The sequence below is a fragment of the Indicator indicator genome, chromosome 9, assembly GCF_027791375.1.
Source record: "Indicator indicator isolate 239-I01 chromosome 9, UM_Iind_1.1, whole genome shotgun sequence".
NCBI classification, from domain to species: Eukaryota; Metazoa; Chordata; class Aves; order Piciformes; family Indicatoridae; genus Indicator; species Indicator indicator.
In genome coordinates this window covers 33,255,121-33,276,844 of record NC_072018.1, presented here as the reverse complement: position 1 = coordinate 33,276,844, position 21,724 = coordinate 33,255,121, and the positions used below count along the sequence as shown (strand labels likewise).

At 41.0% G+C, this 21,724-nt stretch overlaps 1 protein-coding gene across 1 annotated transcript in view; it reads left to right on the top strand.

Annotated features, from left to right (window-relative positions):
* TFAP2D (transcription factor AP-2 delta) overlaps window positions 1–17,657 on the top strand; it is a 53,728-nt gene extending 36,071 nt beyond the window's left edge. Inside the window, exons 7-8 of the mRNA XM_054383694.1 lie at window positions 1,511–1,624; window positions 17,438–17,657. Of these exons, the coding sequence (XP_054239669.1) occupies window positions 1,511–1,624; window positions 17,438–17,657 (334 nt within the window). The remainder of the gene's footprint in view (window positions 1–1,510; window positions 1,625–17,437) is intronic.
* The last annotated feature ends 4,067 nt before the right edge of the window (window positions 17,658–21,724 follow it).

Here is a 21,724-nt window from a genome sequence, read left to right as displayed (position 1 = left end):
ACATTTCCAATACAGTCAATTGGGGAATGAGATGCTAGTTTGGAGAAGTTCTAAGAGAGATCCAGACACTTCACCTTTTTTAATTAACTGTATCATAAACCAATTGGAAGGAAGTGGTGTCTCTTCACCCATAGTCCAGATAGTACTCTTCAGAGGACACACACCAAATAAACTGGCCTGGTTTCTTTTTTTTTTTTTTTTTTTTTTTTGAGTACATTTATGGAATATTCCTAGACTATTTTATAAACTGATCCAATACAATAGGTATCACAGGCATGAAAAAGACCTTCTTTTCAGGTCTTTCCTAGTGTTATGTCCTATACAGGATCTTAGAACCATTAAGGTTGGAAAAGACCTCAAAAGTCATTGAGACCAACTGTTAACCTAGCACTGCTAAACCATGTCTCTAAGTGCCATTCCAGGTAATATTTTAACCTCCAGGTATCCCAGGAAATACTTTGAACCCCCAGGTGCTGAGGGGGTTAAAAGGCCTGAGAGAGAGAGAAGACAGTAAGACCATCCATGTTTTCCAAAGAAGTTGGGCCACTGTGCTGGTGGGAGACAAGGCAGTAGAGAGCCTGAGTTCCCATTGCAAAGTGATGAATTGGGGTCCCAGGTCCTACCTACTAAAAAGTATGTGTTGCCCAGGAGACCACCATTAAGAAAAAGTGATCATGATGGGATTTATCTTGTTTGCCTGCCTGTTGTGTAGGCACTGACAGCTGAATGAGTGACTGAGTTTCTCTTGCAGTCATCTCAAAGAGGCACTGTTAAGATGCACGTCCTCCAAATTGCTGCAGATGACTGCTTTAGGTTGTCTGACACACAGCAGAAATTTAAATGTGAATGTTTCAATAAGAAATTTAAGCATTGCTGCTGGGATGAATTCTCATTCTGGACAGACCTGTAGGAGAGGTCTCAGCTGAGTCCTTCTGCCCTAGACTCTACAAGGAAGCAGAGTATGGACATAAATGGAAACTAGAAGAGCAAAAATATCATTTTCCTTCACATCTCCCAGAACCCCATTTGACTTAAAGAGCTGGAAATCAAGAAGGCAAGACCAAAATGGCCAGAACTTTTACTTGCAGACAAAGCAGTGCACAGAAGCAAATGTACAAGAGTGGTGTATTTACATAGAGTGTTCAGGCATGTTCTAACACATTTTCACCTACCATGATCCTTGCTTCTAATGTAGGTAAGCTAAGACAGACTTAACACTATCAGTCTGGGTCTGATTCAGGAGAGAAATCACATTTTAAATTGTCAGTGTTAAGATGGTCCCAAAGAAGAACTATTCTTGTTCAGGAGACTCTGTGTGTTGCTGGCTCTGAGAATTAGGAACAAGGAAACAAGAAGGGATTCATTTTGCCTTTGATTTCTTTAGCAATGCATTAGCCAAACATTTCTGTTATGAATGAGATCACTCAGAATAAAGTGACAGTCTTATGGGAATCAGCTTTACAGAAAGGATTACACCTGTTTTATTTAAGGATTTCCACTTTCCTTTTAGACAAATATGTAAAGAATTCCAAGATCTTCTAAGTCAAGACAGATCACCCCTCGGATCCTCCAGACCGACTCCAATATTAGACCTCGACATCCAGAGACATTTAACACATTTCAGGTATGATTTTGAAAGGAACAATTAACTAAACCCCATAATTTTGATCAAGAAAACAGATGATGTTTTAATGGTATTCGTTCCTTTACCTAGAAGACTGTAATATTCATAATCCCTCTGTTACCTGTGCCTATTAAAACCATGCTTACCCAGCAATGTAGTTCAGGACAATTGCATTCATCCTGCTTCTAGGACCACAAGTCTCAGTTTGAGTAGACAGTTTTCTACACCTGCTGGCAAAATGTTCCCTTCTGGCCAGAAAGATGATTTACTCTAGATGTGAACCAAATCACAGGCTAACCAGTGAAATGGATGGCCCAGAAATGTAGAAAGTCAAGTTCAGGGCCCAAATGACAATACAGATGAATCAAAGTAGCAATAAAAGGAGAAACAGTTAACCTGCATCTTATCAGCTAACTAAATAGTTCTAAAGCTGTATGCTACTGAGACCATTTGACATCCTCTTACCATGACCATACCATTAACTCTTTGGCTTCCAAAGAAGACAAGCCTCAAAGTACACTATCTACTGGAACTGTGTCACTGCACTAATTCCTGAACAACACCCTGGAAAGGTCTGAAAGAATGCAAGCTGGCTCAGGCTGAGAAGCCAGATACTGCTAATACATTTGGACTTAGTTTAGTTGCCCATGGCCTAGCAATATTCAATTTACTGGAGCAAACAGCCTAATAAGCTGTTATGAAGACAATGACAATGTGCATGTATACTAAGTCCAAGCTTCATCAGAATTTTATCCAAGTTATGGATAAAAGTGTATGGACAATTTGGGACCAGAAAGATTTATTAGCCCAGGAGTTGCTGTGCAGCTTCACATTTTTGCTTTAGGCTATGTGCTAAATATAGTCAGGATTGAGATGGGAACTTCCAGTGGGATACTTTGAAATAGTGGGGTCATTTAAGACATTTATCAAAGTGTGAGGAAATATCCTAGATGTTCTCCTGACTTTGCTCAGACCACAGAGGGAATACATGACTAGCTGAGGCTACAGGTTCTTTTTTTAATTTCCTTTTTTTTTCACATCCATGAGCTGATACTTGAAAAAAAATCAACATGCAAAGAATTGTTTCAAAGTTATTTGCAGACCACAACACCAAGCAGGTTCATTAGGCCTATAAAGCCTTAGAGTGATGTTCCACATTCTGCAGCAGAGTCAGCTGAGCTGCTCTTCATTCATTGGCTGGACAGACAACCTTTGTGCTCCAATTTTCCAACATCTTTCAGTTGTGAGCATTTTGATAGACCATGAGGCACCCAGCAGCCAGGGGGGGTTTAGTCCTTCAGACTTTGAGCAGAATCCAAAAAAAAAAAGCACCATCCCACTTTTTCCATCTATCTGTTGGAAGGTGAGGAAAGACTGGTCCATCAATGCATACATTCCTGTTTATCTTTACACATACCTGAGTGGATGCTCTGTGTAGATGACACACCCTGGCCAACCCATTTCCATTCTCCCACAGTGATGCTCATGCCCTTGCACAGGCTACTTGTGTCTGTGGCTGCTTCCCCTTCTACACACACAAACCAAACCACCTAACTACACATACACACCAAGGGAGACATACTTATTTATACAGGATACTCATAGAGGGATTTTAATGGACTACCGAGCCTTGTGGAAAAATAGATAATTCCCCATTACATGCACACAAAATAAACGTGATAAAAAGGCAGCTAATCCCCAAGGATCCCAGTGTTTAAAGAAGAAATAGCAGTCAGGATAAAATGCTGAAGGCTTCAGCTACAAAAGCTGTCGACTGGTACAACTCCCATCCTTCTTTCTCTGCTGCACTTCAGTAGGTTGGAGTACAAAGCTTCCATAGGCAGCTCCTGGATAATTCAGTATTTTCTTTCATGCCTGCTGTAGGCATTAAGTGCTGAACTGAAGATAAGCACCTAGAAGAACACAGGTCTTGATCCTACACAGATGCTTCCCCAGGCTTAAATCAGACAGTCTTGTCTGATTGTGCATGGGGAATGATGAGTACTGCCAGACTCAGAGGCTGAACTGAGACCATATGCCTTTTCCATTTCTTGTAGAGAAGCTGAGGTCAGATCTAGCTTCTGAGCCAGGCTTCTAACTCTACTCATCTACATGTAGATACCTCTGTTTCAGTCAGGTATATATCTTCTGCTGTAATCTATGGGAATCTCCTCTGTATAGCCTGTGAAATCTGCATTACCATTAAGCAGGTCTAGCATAGTGTACATACACTAACATACATCACCAGTGGAACACTGGAACAGGTTGTCTAGGGAGGTGGTTGGGGCCTCATCCCTGGAGATATTCAAGGTGAGGCTTGACAGGGCTCTGGGCAACCTGAGCTAGTTGAGGATGTTCCTGCTGAGTGCAGAGGGGGCTGGACTGGATGACCTCTAGAGGTCCCTTCTGACCCAGACCATTCTACGATTCTGTAATTCTATGATTCTGTGACTTGAAGTTCTCTCTAAACTCCATTGACTAAACAGTCTGGTCTAGATCTCCAACTGAATGAGAGTTTAGTCAATCCGTACACAGTAGACATTTATACTGCAAATAGAGATAAAAATAGCTAAATCTAGTGTAGGCAAAAAATTGTTTTTCCCATCCCCTAAATGTGACAACCTTCACAGCTAGGTCATCTGAAACCCTCCTTCACTATTTGTCTTCCTTGAGATTAAATGACACAGAAAGCTCTTAAATTTGCCTCAGATGCCAGAGAAGATGTGAGAATGCAATTCACCACATTTTCCAGGAGAACTGACTATTTTCTGAGTTGAGTTTTCAATACAGACTGCTTCCACTTGACCACTTGGTTTCTCTGTCTTTCACTGAGAGACAGTCCTGGAACTGAGCCAACCTCGGCCATGGGAAATTTACACCTGATCTGCTGGAGGTGAGAAAAGAGGAAGGAGTTCTTTGTACCCCAAAGCACAGAGAAGCTCATTGTAACCCAGGAGCAAAAGGCTTGCTGCTGTCTCGAGCACAGCACATTCTCCTTACTGCATAAATAGCTGCTTGTTGTTACATATCAGTCAGAAATTATTTAATAAAAAGATATGGAAAACATCTGCTGTGCTTAAAGCACATGCCTAAAGCACAAAGAATTCAAATACTCAAAGTACAGTGGCCTCCACATCCCTGATCATAGGTCCCACCTAAGATCAGATGCCCAAAAGAGCATCTTGTCCTTATTTATTGCAATGAAGTGAATACAGTTATCTATCATGTATCTGTATTTCTTAGATAAAGAACTCTGCAAGTGTATGCCAGAGATGGATTTGACCTTCAAGCCACTGTCATTATTATATGCTCTGATGACATCTACAACAGTCAGAGTCTAAAACTGAACTGTTGTAATGGCTGGTCCTGATTATACACAGGAAATTAATGTTATTTATGACCAAAATAGCCAGAAGCTGTTCATAGAATCATAGAATCAGTCAGAGTTGGAAGGGACCACAAGGAACATCCAGTTCCAACCCACCTGCCATGGGCAGGGACATCTCACACTACATCAGGTTGCTCACAGCCACATCCAGCTTGGCCTTAAAAACCTCCAAGGATGAGGCTTCCATCAGTTCCCTGGACAACCTCTTCCAGTGTCTCACCACCCTCATGGGGAAGAATTTCTTCCTAACATCCAATCTGAATCTATCCATTTTTACTTTTGCTCCATTCCCTAAGTCCTGTCACTACCTGACATCCTAAAAAGTCCCTCCCCAGCTTTCTTGTAGCCCCCTTCAGATACTGGAAGGCCACAAGAAGGTCACCTCAGAGCCTTCTCTTCTCCAGACTGAACAGCCCCAACTCTCTCAGTCTCTCCTCATGGGAGAGGTGCTCCAGCCCTCTGATCATCCTCGTGGCCCTATTAGTTAGTGTTATATAAGTAGGTCTTGCAGAGCAGAGAGAATTCTGAAGCAGTGATTCCATGCAAGCATCACGAATTTCAATAAGAAATTTTACTCTTCATTTCTGTGTTGCAGAACTGTGGACTTTCTCACAATAAATTCTCTATCTCTATGCTATAGAAATCTATATTGCAATGGAGCCAAAACCACTACATCTGGCAAGGACAAGCCATAGTCTTTCACTGGAATCTCTGACAAGGTTTTGTAAATGTTTTAGCACAGCTATAGCATGTTTTCCAGCTATTGTCTATCTAATAGGAGCTGATTTTTGATGGTGGGAAATCTCATATAGTTTCATATAGATCTGATGTAACAAGAAGAGGTTCAGAAAATCTGTCTCCTAACCATAACCAAAGTAGCAAAGAAACCACAAGTGAAAGGTTGATAATTTGTGCCGTTGTGTATATGCTTATGTCATATGAGGTTCAGAAAGTCAGAGAGATTCTTTATGACCAGAAAAACCTCAGAGGCAACACACAAATGTCAATTATTAGAATAAAGTCTAAGAAAATTAAAGACTTTTTGAAGAACTATAATGTCTGATAGGTACAGCAGATTCCAGACTCTACTTACCTTAAGTTTTAATGGATTTTTCTTTAGGAATAAATCACCCAACAGCTGGTAAGGGTAGAGTTATGTCTTCCATTTGTGATGTTACTTGCTCAACATTAATAACTAAGACCAGGGTTCACAGACTGGCACAGGTCAGATTGAAGCAGTGTGTTCCATTTCTGCTGCTTTAAATCTTCAAGCTCACACTTCTCTCTGAAGTTTTTCCACTGAGCCCCAGCTCGTCAAGATCTATAAACATGTGTCCAACATAAAATACAGGATAGTTCCCATGAAGGGATCAGAATTGCTGGGTTTGCTCAAAATCCAAACTCTAAAACTCATACAAAGAATAAAACAGGGGAAATCTTCAAAGGAGCTTCCAGTGAGCCTGAAAATTGCTGAGTTTTGCACAGCTTTGCCAGATACACAGAAACCAGAGGCTCCTCTACACCCCTGGTACAACCATATTTGTGCAACTGAGATGTCCATCTGACCTGAATAAAAAGGACTCAGTGCTAAATGAAGAGTGACTTCCAAATATTGTTTAACCATGAAAGGACTGTTCTCTAGACCCTTACATTCATAGCAGCAACTACTGTCACTACCTGAGCCAGGACAGGCTAATGTCTGCTTTATTCAAGATTTCTCCCTTTTCAGTACATTTTGGAGTGTCTTACAACAAAGAAGATGTATTGATATTAGTAAATGATAATGGTGCCAGAGCACAGGCATGTGTTGGCTGTCTGTATTGCTTTTTTTTCCAGAATGACTGGGGGTTTGTTCCATGGTCTAACTATCACTGTCCTAAACTATTCCTGGGTACACTGGTACATAGGTCACAGAATGGTCTGGGTTGGAAGGGGCCTTTAAAGATCATCTAGTCCAACCCTCCTGCAGTGAGCAGGGACATCTTCAGCTTCATCAGGTTGTTCAGAGCCATGTCTAGCCTGTCCTGGGATGTTTCCAGGGATGGGACATCTACCACCTCTCTGAGTAACCTGTGCTAGTGTTTCACCAGCCTAAGTGCAAAAAATGTCTTCCATCTAGTCTGAATCTCCCCTCTTTTAGTTTAAAACCACTACCCCTTGTCCTGTCATAACAGCAATCTAAAGATCAGAATTTAAGGCATTCCCTCAAGGGGACCAAATGTCCAAAGTGCTAAGTTAGTACTTTTGTTAATTTTAGATCCCAACTCTCTCCTATTGAATGGAAAGAATATATACCTACTTCTCTCTTCCATTCCACTGTTATATCCAAGCTTCCCATAGATTCAGCCAACAATCTGAAAGCCGCACTGACCAGTGTCTTCTTATCTTTGACTCCATAACTATCCTTGAATCAAAATAACTTCGATCTTTTGTTGGAATATTTTTGTTGAATTTTTTTTTGGGGGGGGCACAATTTTTTTTTTTTTAGTTCCCCAAATTCTCATGAAAAATAGAGTTACCAGAAAATCCACCAAAAACGACCCACGTTCTGTGTTCAGAAGGCAAAAAACAGGACACAAAAAAACTTACAAAGACTTACAAAGTCTTTCTTACAAAGACTGGAACAACAATGTGCTCTTGTGGCCAAGAGAGCCAATAGGATCCTGGGATGTATCAAGAAAGCTGTCCAGCAGGTCTAGGGAAGTTCTTCTACCTCTCTACTCTGCCCTGGTGAGACCACACCTGAAATACTGTGCCCAGTTTTGGGCTCCCCAGTTCAAGATAGACAGAGACCTGCTGGAGAGAATCCAAGGGAGAGCCATGAGGATGATTAGGGGACTTGAGCATCTCCCCTGTGAAGAGAGACTGAGAGCCCTGGGGCTATTTAGTCTGGAAAAGAGAAGACTGAGAGGGGATCTGATCAATGTCTATCAATATCTGAGGGTTGGGTGTCAGGAGGAGGGGGCCAGGCTCTTTTCAGTGGTACACAGTGATAAGACTTGGAACAATGGGTTCAAGCTAGAACATAGAAGATTTCACCTCAACATGAGGAGAAATTTCATTACAGTGAGGGTGACAGAGCACTGGAACAGGCTGCCCAGGGGGGTTGTGGAGTCTCCTCTAGAGACTTTCAAAACCACCTGGATGTGTTCCTGTGAGGACTATCCTAGGTGATCCTGCTTTGGCAGGGGGGTTGGACCTGATGATCTCTTGAGGTCCCTTCCAACCTCAGATATACTGTGATGACTGTGACTTGCTGAGATTACACTCAGGAGATATGTGTTTATTTCTTGGCTTGCACATACAAACTTGCTGACCTCATTAGTCAGCCTCTTAGTCTCACTTTCTTCACTTGTAAAATTTGGTCTAGACATGTCTTCTATGTCTGCTTTTGATATACTTGTGTCTGTAAGAATATACAGTGTTTGTAAAGCTCAGATATCCTACTAGTATCACCCATCATGGGTGGGAGGGATATGGGTATGTTGGAATGTGTCCAGATTAGGGCCACGTGGATGATCAGAGGGCTGGAGCACCTCTCCTATGAGGATAGACTGAAAGAGTTGGGGCTGTTTAGTCTGGAGAAAAGAAGGCTCCGAGGTGACCTTCTTGTGGCCTTCCAGGATCTGAAGGGGGGCTGTAAGAAAGCAGGGGAGGGACCTTTTAGGATCTCAGGTAGTGACAGGACTAGGGGGAATGGAACAAAGCTGGAAGTGGGGAGATTCAGGCTGGATGTGAGGAAGAAGTTCTTCCCCATGAGAGTGGTGAGAGCCTGGAATGGGTTGTGCAGGGAGGTGGTTGAGGCCCCATCCCTGGAGGTGTTTGCAGCCAGGCTGGATGAGGCTCTGGCCAGCCTGATCTATCCCTGCCCATGGCAGGGGGATTGGAACTAGAAGATCCTTGTGGTCCCTTCCAACCCTGACTGATTCTCTGATTCTCTGATCATATAGGGAGAGACGAATACCCAGCAGTTACAGAAGTTGGATTTGATCCTTTAACTTCAAGGTTACATTTCATCCAGATGCAAAATCGCACCCAGATCTTCTATTTCATGTATAAAAGAGAAAGACAGCAAAACAGCAAAGGGAAAGCTACTGTCTTGCAAGTGACATTTCTTTCAGTGCAGAAGCCTTATGAAACCAGACAAAAAATAATAGGCTTAAAATGCTAAAGCTTGATAATGAAAGCAATCAGCATCCTCACAAATTACTCTGTGTTTCACCTAGCCATCGTGCTGATATGAAACACCCTTCCTATGAAAAATGTTTGAGGCAAGAGTTTTGTCATTTAGCTAGTCTCTGAGCCTGGAGCTGTCAACCTCCTGCAAGTGCCTGGCATCACACTGACAAGGTGACACGGAAAGTGACAGGCAAGAAACCAGCGGCTCAGACTTTGGGAGCAGTCAGAAAGTAACATCGTTCTTTCTGAAGGGGAAAAGGGAGCAACAAGATGGGTTTTGAAGCTCAATGTGTTTTTAAAACTGTGACAAAGAGCCAAACCCCAAAGCCTCACTGATGGGTTGCCTTTACAGATATGCTTACCTCCTTTATATTGTTATCTCTCTCTCTCTCTCTTTTTTTTTTTTATATGATTCTTTGTTTATCAGAAAGTAGAGCAGCTGCTGTCATAATTCCAGTCATCTTGATTAGCAGCAGCAGCCTTCTGTCTGGATGCACGGACTGGAAAAAGCCTGGTGCACAATGAAGTCTGTGGTGAAACACCTCTGGTGCCCTCTAGAGTTTCCTGGTTTTCCATCACCTCTCAACCTGGTTTTAGGTTCAGCTACATGAGAGGGACAACACTAGTTCCTAGTGCTGAGGGACTAGAAATCAACAAATTTTTCTTTTTTTCCTTCTTCTTATTTTTTTTCTTTCTTTTCCTTGGCTCTTCGTTTACCAAAGATATTAGATTTATCTGGAAAAATCTGGGATTCTTCCCTCTCTCCCTTTCCCAGGTATTCCCTCCTTGGTATTTCCATACCAAAAGTTGAATCGCTTTCTTCCGCTCTGCTGATGACCAAAATACTTCTAGAAAGGACCATTTTGGAATTTCTAATATTGCTAATTATTTTTATCATGAGTCTTATGATACCAATTTTCTTAAAGTCACAATTCAGGGAGTCAAGAGAACAGGTGAGAATCTGTTCTTTTCTTTATCCTCTTTGTGAACAAGTAACTTTCATGATTACCAAGGAAAAAAGCAAAATGCATTCATCAAAGATGGGGAAAAAAAAACAACTTGTGGGGCTTGGTTCATTTTTCAATCCAGCACTTAAGATTTCTTAAAACATTTAAGGCACTTTTGTATTTCTATGGTCCTGCTCTGGCAGGAGGATTGGACTCGATGATGTCCGGAGGTCTCCTCCAACCCCTAACATCCTGTGTTCCTGTGATTTCTCCCCCAAAAAAGGGATGTCATCCTCTCACTTCCAAAGTACTAGGTTACAAAGCTGCGTTTTCATTTGTCATCAGCATGCTTTTAATGCTTCCTTCTTGGTCTTTCTCTTTTGAGAAGGACAATGAGGCTTCTCAGCTGTATTACCTGCCTCACTGGGAAAAGTCACACGTGATAGCAAGTTAGAAGAATCTCATTCCTTTCTCTGCCTTCCCATAGAGCAGAGCTGTGACCATTAGCTGAGATGAAGGAGAAACTGGAGAAGATAATGAATGTGTGAGGGATATGCTCATTCTTTTTCAAAAGTATTCAATCATTCTGGATTCGTGGTCTCACTGCTGTATTTGGCTCCAGAGGTGAGGCCAAACTTTTCATCCACACTTAGCCACAAGCTTGTATGTCTTTTTTCCTAGTCAAAACCAGCAAGTCACAGGGTTATCTATTTCTTTTTTCTGGAGGGTATAACATCCTGAAATTGTGCCAGAGGAGATTAGGAAAAATTTATTTATGGAAAGAGTGCTCATGCATTGGAACAGGCTGCCCAGGGCTACCCACCATCCCTGGAGGTGTTCAAGGAATGTGTGGACATGGCACATTGGAATGTGGTTTAATGGCCATGGTGGTGTTAGGTCAATGGTTGGACTTGATGATCTTAGAGGTCTCTTCAACTAAAACAATTCTGTGATTCTATGAAATATTTATTGGCAAATGTCTAAGGGATTTGTGAGTGCCCTGTGCACCACAGTGCCATGGCTTAATCTTTAATCTATAGCACAGAAGTGCTCCATAGTCACAGTCTTGGGTGCTTCAGGTAGTTCCCTGGGCAATGCTCCCAGTGTGGAAACCAGTCCCAAGGTCTGAAATATACAGACCTGAAGCAGAATATTCTGAAAGAGAGTATTTTGGAAATATGGAGCATCAGCTCTGGCTCTTTTCTTACTTTCCCCATTGCTTTTACACATGGTAAAAGATGGTCCATCTAGTTCAGGAAAATAATGTGCTTAATATTCTTGTTTGGTTATGAGCAGAAAACAATCAGGAGGACCTACATTTCAGGGCAACTTTTGCATGTACTCTTTGCCATTCTGATCCTATAAAAGCTACTCATCCCTGTAATATATACTGACTGTTGCAATGTTTCCCTTGACTATCAGTCTAACTTGTATCAGGATTAAGCTTACTGAACTTGTGAAGTAAAGTTATCACAATTTAATGCTCTGTGTAACCTTCACAGGACAGACCTTGAGACAAAGAGCTGGAGCACCTCTGCTATGGAGACAGACTGAGAGACTTGGGGCTGTTCGGTCTAGAGAAAAGAAGGCTCCAGGAGACCTTATTGTGGCCTTCCAGTATCTGAAGGGGGGCCACAAGAAAGCTGAGAAAGGACTTTTTTAGGGTGTCAGGTAATGATAGGACTGGAGGGAATGCAGCAAAAGTAAAAATGGATAGATTCAGACCGGATGTTAGGAAGAAATTCTTCCCCATGAGGGTGCTGAGACACCGGAAGAGGTTGTCCAGGGAGGTGGTGGAAGCCTCATCCCTGGAGGTTTTTAAGGCCAAGCTGGATGTGGCTCTGAGCAACCTGATGTAGTGTGAGATGTCCCTGCCTATGGCAGGGGGCTTGGAACTGGATGATCACTGAGGTCCCTTCCAGCCCTGACAATTCTGTGATTCAAAATCAATACAGACATCTCTAACTTAGGATATTACTTGTATCACTGAAGAGATTCACATATCTTCCCATTTCCTTCACAACCATCAGAAGTCTAAACAGATCTTATTACTTGTCATCTGCCATATGCTGTTAAATTTGGATAACATTACGTTGTTTTCACATCCACAGTTCTGAGAAAGACCAACCAGTAAGTCCAAGCTTGATTTTCTTTTTCATTATTGTTTGAAAGTATTTATTTATTTTAAACCTGGGTGTCAACATTTGGTGCAGATGGTCCTTCCCCCCCCACACTGAGAAGGAATCTGTTTCTTTTGCTGTATGTTGAGTTTTACCAGCCTGGGGTATGGAGGAGTCCTTGAGGTAGTTGCCAAACAAGAATCTAAGACTTCAGGCACAGTTGGATCTTTTCACTTTTAAGTAAGGCCATCTTTAAAACATGAGCAGATATAATAGCATCATAGCACTGGGCAGAACTGCAGGCAGGTCTGGCTATCCTTAAGCATAAGGATTTATAATATGTTGGCCTGATAGACATCACCCTCCTTCTGCAGCTCTCCATGCACAATACCAAAATCAGAGACTTTTGCCTTGCCTTGTAGAACAATAAAGTCACTCATTTACAAGAGTTGCAACACAAAGCTGAAAAAACCCAGAAGATTCCATTCTGAAGCCACCATGTTTGATTTTAATCTTTTAAACTCAGATGAAAGAATTACAATGGAAGAAATTCATTTTATAGGTGTGGAGACTCCCAAAAATGAACCAACTTCAGTGGGAGCTCAGTCAGTCTGAAAAATCAGGCAACTAAATTTCAGGAAACACATTTGGTTGCTTTGCCATTAATCTTCTGTCTGTCATGTCTGATTTAAATGTAAAATCAGATTTTCTCCCCAACTTGAAACTTACTTTCATCAGCAAAGGGAAATTATCCAACGTTCTCAGATATTTTTTCAGACTTTAACTTGCAGAGAACTAAAGTTCACCAAAATTAGAGCAAGGGGAATTACTGATAAAAATATAAGATAAAGTAGAGGATACTATCTCTCAGCCTTTTTATGCTCATTACATAAAGGGAGGCTAAAAAAAATACACCCTCACAGGAGCTTGGCAAGGAGAACTGGTCAGAACTTTTCTGTAAAGCAGTTTCAGTAAGCTTCCTGGGAAAATTAATAGGCTCAGTGTATCCCCATATGTGGAGAAGAATATTTCCATCAGGAACTGAAAGCAGAGTTGCCATGAAACTCTACAATGCTGCTTCACTTAAAAAGGGTTAACTTTTTTACAGGAAATGAAATTCCATCTTGGAAAAAAAATGTTATATTTGATGATCAGTGGTACATAAGAAGCCAAACTATGAAGGGGGTAGACTCCTAACTCACCCCACAAAATCCTTGTCTTATGAACACCAATTTTGCAGACCAGATGTTCAAGGTTCTGAACAAGATAAAAATACCCCTATCTGGATGTCTAAGCTTCCCATGCAGTCAATGAAGATCTAGGGCAATATGTAGCTGAGTAGTAGCATGTAGAATCTTTTTAGCTGCCATTGGGTATGCCATCGGGTATGCCATCAGTCAACTGCTGCTTTAAAAGAATGCTGGTCTCCTGTAAACCTCCTGCATTACCTCTTCACCTGACACAGATGTCTTGTTACCATAGAGCCTCTCAAATAGCACCAAATATGTTTTTATTCAGTTTTATAGAGCCCTCAGTGTAGCCAGAAGAATGGCATAGCTCACTGTAAAGGAGATGTGTTCTTTTCATGTGCTAAATTGTTCTTCAGACCTCTTTGACTGTATTGAATAAAGCCCCAGGGCTCAATTCAGTTGCCTAAATACTGGTGTCTAGTGCTCTGAGAGATCCATGAGGGTAACCTGCCTGGCATCCAAACACCTAGAAGCAAGGTAGACTTAAGTTCTGTACCACATCTAGCAAACCTGTGTAGGTATTTCTGATCAGAGAATCATAGCATTGTTTTGGTTGGAAGAGACCCTCAAGGTCATCAAGTCCAATCATTAACCCTGCACTGTCAGATCACCTTTAAACCATGTCCTTCAGTATCTCCCTGACATTTCTTCTAAATTCCTTCAGGAATGGTGACTCCACCACTTTGCTGGTCAGTCTATTCCAGGGCTTGACAACCCTTTTGGTGAAGAAATTTTTCCTAATGTCCAACCTAAACTTACTCTGGTGCAACATGAGGCTGTTTCCTCTTGTCTTACTGCTTGCTAACTGGGAAGAGAGGACAACTCCCACATCACTACAACCTCCTATAGTTGTAAAGAGTGGTAAGGCCTCCCCTGAGCCTCTTTTCCTTCAGGCTGAACAACCCCAGTTCCCTCAGCTGCTCCTCATAAACTCATAAGATGTCATAGCAGCTCATTTTAGGTCAAGAGGAAATAGTCTCAAGTTGCACCAGGGGAGGTTTATATTAGGTATTAGCAGAAACTTCTTCACTGAAAGGGTTGTCAAGCACTGGGACAGGTTCTCCTTGAAGATGGCTGAATCCCCATCCCTGGAGGTGTTCAAAAGACACAGAGATGTGGTGCTGAGGGACATGGTTTAACACCAGACATGGTAGAATTAGATAATTCTTGAACTGAACCTTAAAGCTCTTTTCCAACCAAACTGATTCTCTGATGTTACAATCTCAAATCAGTGTAGACTCTTACATGGACTCGATGATCTTTGAGGTCTCTTCCAGCCTTCTTGATTTTATGATTCTATGTAGGAAACAACATTAAGGCCACATTGATGGTCATAGGAGTTTAGGCACTATTGATATACACACAACTACAAGCTAGCTTACATACTCTAATATCAGATTTTGTCCTATTCCTGTATTTTCTACAGCCTTGAGAACATAAAATTTCACTGTCCTTAGCCCTATGGATAGTCTCTGAGACAACTGATTCTGTGATTTTGTAATCTCTGTACATGTTCACTGTGGTATTCTATTCACTGTAGTATTCTATTCACTGTAGTATGCCTTACACTTCAGGTTGTATTGAGCTATCTAGCAAACACAGTAATATTTCAGTCCCTCAGCAATGGAGAGGTTCAAACAGAGCAGGCTAGAAGATTTCTATTCAGCCCTTTGTTAAACTTCTATTTTCCTCTGCTGGAAATCAATGACTGAAGATACTGTCAACTTTTAAAATAGATAAACCAGTTTCTTCTTCATGTAAGATCATAAATATTTTTATATATGTCCCCATCTAGTAATTTCCTTGAAGAAAGATAGACTATCATGCAAGCAATGTACAAATCATAAGATATTTGAACTACTAATGCTACATTTCAATGTCCTTTTTTCTGCTTCCTGTTATTGTAAGTTCCATCACATTTTCTTTGGATTTGTGAAGAGGAGAAATGTGGACAAAAGACAACACAAAATCTTGAAATCACCTGACTCATAAAAGGACTTGAAATGGCTAAAAATACCCTTACCTATATGCTACTGCTGGTCTTGGTTTTCCTACTATTCAAAATGTAATTTATGACAATGATGATAATTTTTATTTTCCTGGTATGCCAAGCATTTCTTAAAAAAAAAAGAATGAATAGAATTGAAGTCTATTTACTTCTTTAAACTGTTGAATTGCCTCTTTAAAGTGGTGTTGGTCGAGGGAGGTGATTCTCCCCCTCTACTCCACCCTGGTGGAACCACACCTGGAATACCGGAGTCCCTACTACAAGAAGGACATGGATGTGCTGGAATGTGTCCAGAGAAGGCCACAAGGATGATCAGAGGACTGGAGCACCTCTCCCATGAGGACAGGTTGAGAGAATTTGGGCTATTCAGTCTGGAGAAGAGAAGGCTCCGAGGAGACCTTATTGTAGCCTTCCAGTATCTGAAGGGGGCTACAAGAAAGCTGGGGAGGGACATTTTAGGATGTCAGGTAGTGATAGGACTGGGGGGAATGAAGCAAAAGTAGAAATGGGGAAATTCATATTGGATGTTAGGAAGAAATTCTTCCCCATGAGGGTGGTGAGACACTGGAATAGGTTGCCCAGGGAGGTGGTGGAAGTCTCATCCTTGGAGGTTTTTAAGGCCAGGCTGAATGTGGCAGTGAGCAACCTGATGTAGTGTGAGGTGTCCCTGCCCATGGCAGGGCGGTTGGAACTGGATGATCCTTGAGGTCAATTCCAACTCTAACAATTCTATGATTTTATGATCTAGATGTTACTACCAGTCCAAACTTCAAGAGCCCAAACTTTGACAGTTATGTGATATTATTAATTGATGTCTGCAAAACAGTCCTTGTAAATATTTAATTATCATTTTCCTCTCATTACTAATTGGGGATAAACATCAATTCCTGCTTTGAAAAGTGTCTGGAGACTGATGGATAAACATACTAAAAGCGAGTTATTTGATAGTAGCCTTTGGGAGACCTTTTAGAAAAGACTGGGCCACTCCCAATCTGAAATGGAGAGATGTTTCCAAACTGAGCTCTCATTTTGATTAGGACTCCCATGATTTCCTAGCAAATTAAGTTCTTATGAGGAGCAGCTGAGGGAACTGAGGGGTTGCTTAATCTGGAGAAAAATAAACTGAGGAGAGACCTTAATGCTCCTGAAACTCCCTGAAAGGAAGTTGTAGTGAGGTGGAGTTTAGTCTCTTCTCCCAAGTAACAAGTGACAGAACAAGAGAAAATAGTCCCAAGTTGCACCAGTGGAGGTTTAGGTTGAACAGTAGCAAAAGTTTCTTCGCTGAAAGGGTTGTCAAACCCTGGAACAGGCTGCCCAGGAAAGTGATGGAGTCACTAACCCTGCAGGGGTTTAAATAAGCCATGTAGAAGTGATACCAAGGGACATGGTTTAGTAGTGACCTGGCAGTGCTAGGGTACAGTTGGACTTCACGTTCTTAAAGGTCTCTTACAAACAAAACGATTCGTCTGATTCTGTCTATAAGAATGTATAAACTACCCAGAACTGGTTTTATTTACCTGAGAAGGAGGGAATCAAGACTCCTGGGACAGGAAATATAGCCATGCTGGAAAGCCTAGGGCATGGATCCTCTCTTGGCCTCTCCGAAGTCAACAACACTGCGTCAGTCGGCATCAGCCGAGCATCTGTCCCACAGTGTTTCAGAACTGAGGCTCCTACCAAAAATCAACCTTTGAAGCTGTATGTAGTCTGCTTTTCAACCTTACTCTTTTCTTTTCTGTTTCCCCCATAGGTAATAGATAGTTTAGGGAGCAAACCTTGAATATCACTATAGCAAAACGAGCATACTGCAAACTCTTCGATGTATGTTGACTGCATTGATATTTATGTTCGTGTGTCTTTTTCTTTTCCTTTTTTTTCTTTTTTTTTTTTTTTTCCCCCCCTGTCTCCTTCCCATTTGTAGTTTGATCACTCATGGTTTTGGAACTCCTGCAATATGTGCTGCCCTAAGCACTTTCCAAACTGTTCTCAGTGAAATGCTGAACTACTTGGAAAAGCACACGTCGCACAAAAACGGAGGCGCGGCGGAATCCGGCCAAGGACACGCCAACTCGGAGAAAGCCCCCCTGCGGAAAACTTCAGAGGCTGCTGTGAAAGAGGGCAAAACAGAAAAGACAGACTAGCTACATCAAACAGAATCTATTTCGAGAGAGTCTTGCTGCTGATTTTTTTTTTTTAAATATATATATCATTGAGGGCAATTTATCTCTGGTGGACCAAAATTCCTCCCCGACGCCGCCACCAAAAAAAAAAAAGAAAAAAAAAAAAAGAGGGGAGGAGAGGGGGGGAAAGAGAACAAAAAGAGAAAAAAAGAAAAAAAAAAGAAAAAAGAAAATAAAAAAGAGAAAGATTAAAACAGAGAGAAAGAGAGAGCGTGAGAAAGTATTCAACCCTAAGAACAGCAATGTACAGTAATTGTGTGATGAAATTGTCACTTTTTGTTTTTAAATTTCTGTTGCTCTAAACTACTTTTTCGTGCACGTAGTATTTGATTGTTCTGAATGATACACTAACACTGTTTTTTATAAGCACTTCTGGACTTGGCTGAGGTGGCACGTAGAATCTGAAGCACTTTTCGTTTCTGGCAGCAGTCAGGGCCAGTGCGTCAGTTGTGGGACATGAAGTTCCAGCATCCTGACTTTGTTTTCATGCTGGAGAGATGGAGAGAAGGACTTCCTCTGCTCCATTGGAAATGCCTGATCTACTCACCACTGGGAAAACAATATGGAAACCTGGCAAAAGAGGAATTCTTAGGTCACAAGACAACTGAACCATTCGGTGTTGGGTGCTGCTCATACCCGTGTGGGAATGTACAATAAAGCTGCACTGGAATGAGGCCAGAACCCATAGGGAATCTGTCCTGACTATTCAAGCAGCAGTCATGGTGTCTCTTGTGAAAAGAGCATGGCAGGCTAAAGTGGAAAAAAAAAAATTCTTTTATAGTTTTAATAAGAGCCCTGATTCCTCTGTGAACTTCAGATTAAATGACAGAATGGGCTTCTGTCCTTAATCTTCTTGGGCCCTGGTCCCACAACACTGCAGTTTGCCATCCTTGGGTCTCTGTTCAGCAGGATCAATGCTGGCAATTGGAGTCACCTTTTGTGTTGCCTTGATTTTATGATGCTTTCTTTTCTTCAACAGCTTGTTTCTGCAGCTTTACTGTCTTTAGAAATCCAGCTGAGGTGCAGAGGTCTAACAGAATCTACTCACTTGCTGAAAACAAAATACAATAAAACCAAATAACACAGATTGGCTTAGTCCCCCACAACTGAATGATAATAACCTTGCTAAAATACTTTGGAAGTATTGAAATACTTACCACACATCCTCACACAGAAAACATTAGAGCCATAGTTTGAACTCAAGCCTCTCTGAGTAAAGGGACTTTTTCCAGCCACATTCAAACTTCTTCTTCAATAAGGCTTTTATTCCTTTCCTTTTCTTGTTTCTCTGAAATCACTTCACCAAGAAAGTTAGGAAGAACTGGTATGACAGGATGAAGTTATGTTGGCCATCTAAACTCCTTTTAAGATGAGCAGAAGACCACCTTTCCTTCCAAGGGACAATTAATCTCTTTCTATGGTAGGAAACAATTGTCCATGGGTGTTTAGCACCATTTGAGATGTTTTGTGGTATCTGAGACAGCAACAGAAATTACATGAAACCTATAGGAGAACTGGACAACACTAGGTACTTATGGGTGATCACTCGATTTTCACACCAAGTGTCTAGGACAGGGAGTAGAAGTGAACAGTAGAAGTGCCTGTCATTGTCCACAGACAGTAGCTGGAATGTGACAGTGGCATTATGCATTGCACATCACTACAACTGGATTAACCATCCTCCTCTCCCCATAATCAGTGGAGACAACAAGACATTTATAGTATGCACTTACCTCACCTCAAAGGAATCATGAATCATGCCCTGAAAGTCTGCACTTTTCCCAGCTAGATTCCTGTGTGTCCATATAGGAGCTTTCTAGAACTAGTTAGCATGCATTGCATCTTGGCTGACCAGCTTTAGATTAAGCCTGGGGACTATAACAAATATCCAAGAGAATTTAAAGCTGTTATGTAGGGAGTCAAACTGATCAACATTGCTGTCCAAATGCATGGAAGCAAATAGAGAGCTTATGGCATGATGATGTTTCTTTTGAGGTCAGTAAGGACATTGCCCTCATGGTGGAAAGAATACTCTAGGAAATAATGAGTTTATTTGCTTGCACAAGGAAATTTGCCCCAAAAGATGACATTCTATGATTTTGCCCAGATTTGTCCTTGTTCACAGTAGATATAAAACTTAGATACCTACATCTAAGCACCTTCTATGCATTGAGGGAAACAGGTGCTTCTTCATGGGACTCTATCTCCTTAACACTTTAAGATCAGCTAAGTGCCTAACAAAAGCTGAACTTCATTGAATATTTTTTTTTTCACTCCAGCACCTCTAGAGAGGTGGTAAAAATCAAATTCATGATCCTCAAAGATGTCCTTGATAGAAACATTGTGGACCTGCTCTAGAACATGAAATACTTGAGTGTGAAAGTACTTATTATTTTCACAATAAAAGTGAAAAGAAAACTCATTCTGCTTTTCTATTGCCCAGATAGAGGAAGAGTAAAAGAAAGGAAGGCAATAATTAAAAGCTTGCCTCGGTCAAACAGATTTACCACAGGGAAACTTATTATAAAGCAATTCAATTGCTGTCCTTTACTTCAAGATGTGGATTAATTTAATTTAGAGTTTGATGGAGGGAAAGAAGTTTTTCAAATCCTTTTCTGTTTTCTTCACTAAAAGATCAGCCTTCTGGAGAAGGGGGAACAACTGGCTAGGAGGATTATTCCATGAAATTGCAGCATTTTATTGCCATCAAGTTCAAATGTCTGATATTGGAAATAATATGTACACAGCATTATTTGAAATGTTACTTATTCAGTATATAACTTATTTAAATGTTTGCATCTTCTGTTTTTTTACATTATCACTGCAGACAAATTATTTTTGACCTGGGTCACCCTTTAACCTCTTAATATTAATAAACCTGAACACTCCTGAAGCCCCAGAACTTCCAGGTTTTGATTTATTGACACCTACAGATCTGCTTCACCTTATTGAACTACCATCTACTCTCACCATGAAGAGGTTACATGCATTTACATCCCAATCTTTCTGTTTTTTCCTTTAGTATCTTAGAACATTTGAAAAAGAAAAAAAAAATCTTTTTAAGAGGTAGCTGTGAGATCTGTTGACATCCACAGGCTTTCTGTAATTTATTTTCATCTGTACTTTCAAGTTTTATTCAGAGAATAAACAATTATTCCTGTCTTTTCTACTGAACTAGATATCGGAGCAGTTTTGTGATGAAAATGCCTTTGATTTTGAAAATTGGAACTTTCAGTGTGGTTTTAAGCACTGAATTTTAAGCACTTAATTAACTGACATTCCTGCCAAAAATCTCAGCCTAAGTTCTCATCCACTTACACCTGAACAATATTCCCATGTTGTTTTTTTGTTTTTTCTTAGTCTGTGTCTCCACAGAAGTGTTGCCATCTCAAAACACATCATTAATTGATCAGCCTGAACGAAGGGCATGACTGGAAGTGGGTGCTCACTGGTAAAAAATTTAGGTATATTTGGACCTTTTTGACTTTGAAAATTATCTGAAGAAAAAAAAAAAAATTCTTCTTTTGACAGATCATGGAGTTGTTTATTCTGTCCAGGTCAAGGGCATCAAAGGAGTACAGAAAAGGGTTCAAACTTCCATGGCCAGGGTAAAAGAATCATTATGATTTTTGAAACTCTGCAAAGAGATTCATAGCTCCAATGCTGTCTGTTTGGATCCTGTTGTACTTCAGCCCCTTCAGCTTTGTGTGCATTGCACCTTTACCACCACTAATTTCAAAACACTTTAAGGTGGTCTCTGAACTTACTTCTCATACTGAGCCCTAACACATTTGACTCACAAAGACTTGCTGATGATATTTAGATCTGTTAGCAAATTTCTCTTGAAGTAAGCATGCTGATTAATCACATGCCTTCCTTTCTAGAGCAAGGTATTACTCACTGTGAGTACAAACTGACTAAACTTAGAAGGTAAGTCTCTGAGAGTGCTAGGAGTGACATTCTTGCCTCCCACCTCTGCCCCAAGATTTGGATCTCTGTTCACACAGTCCTCCATTAGTATCACTCCA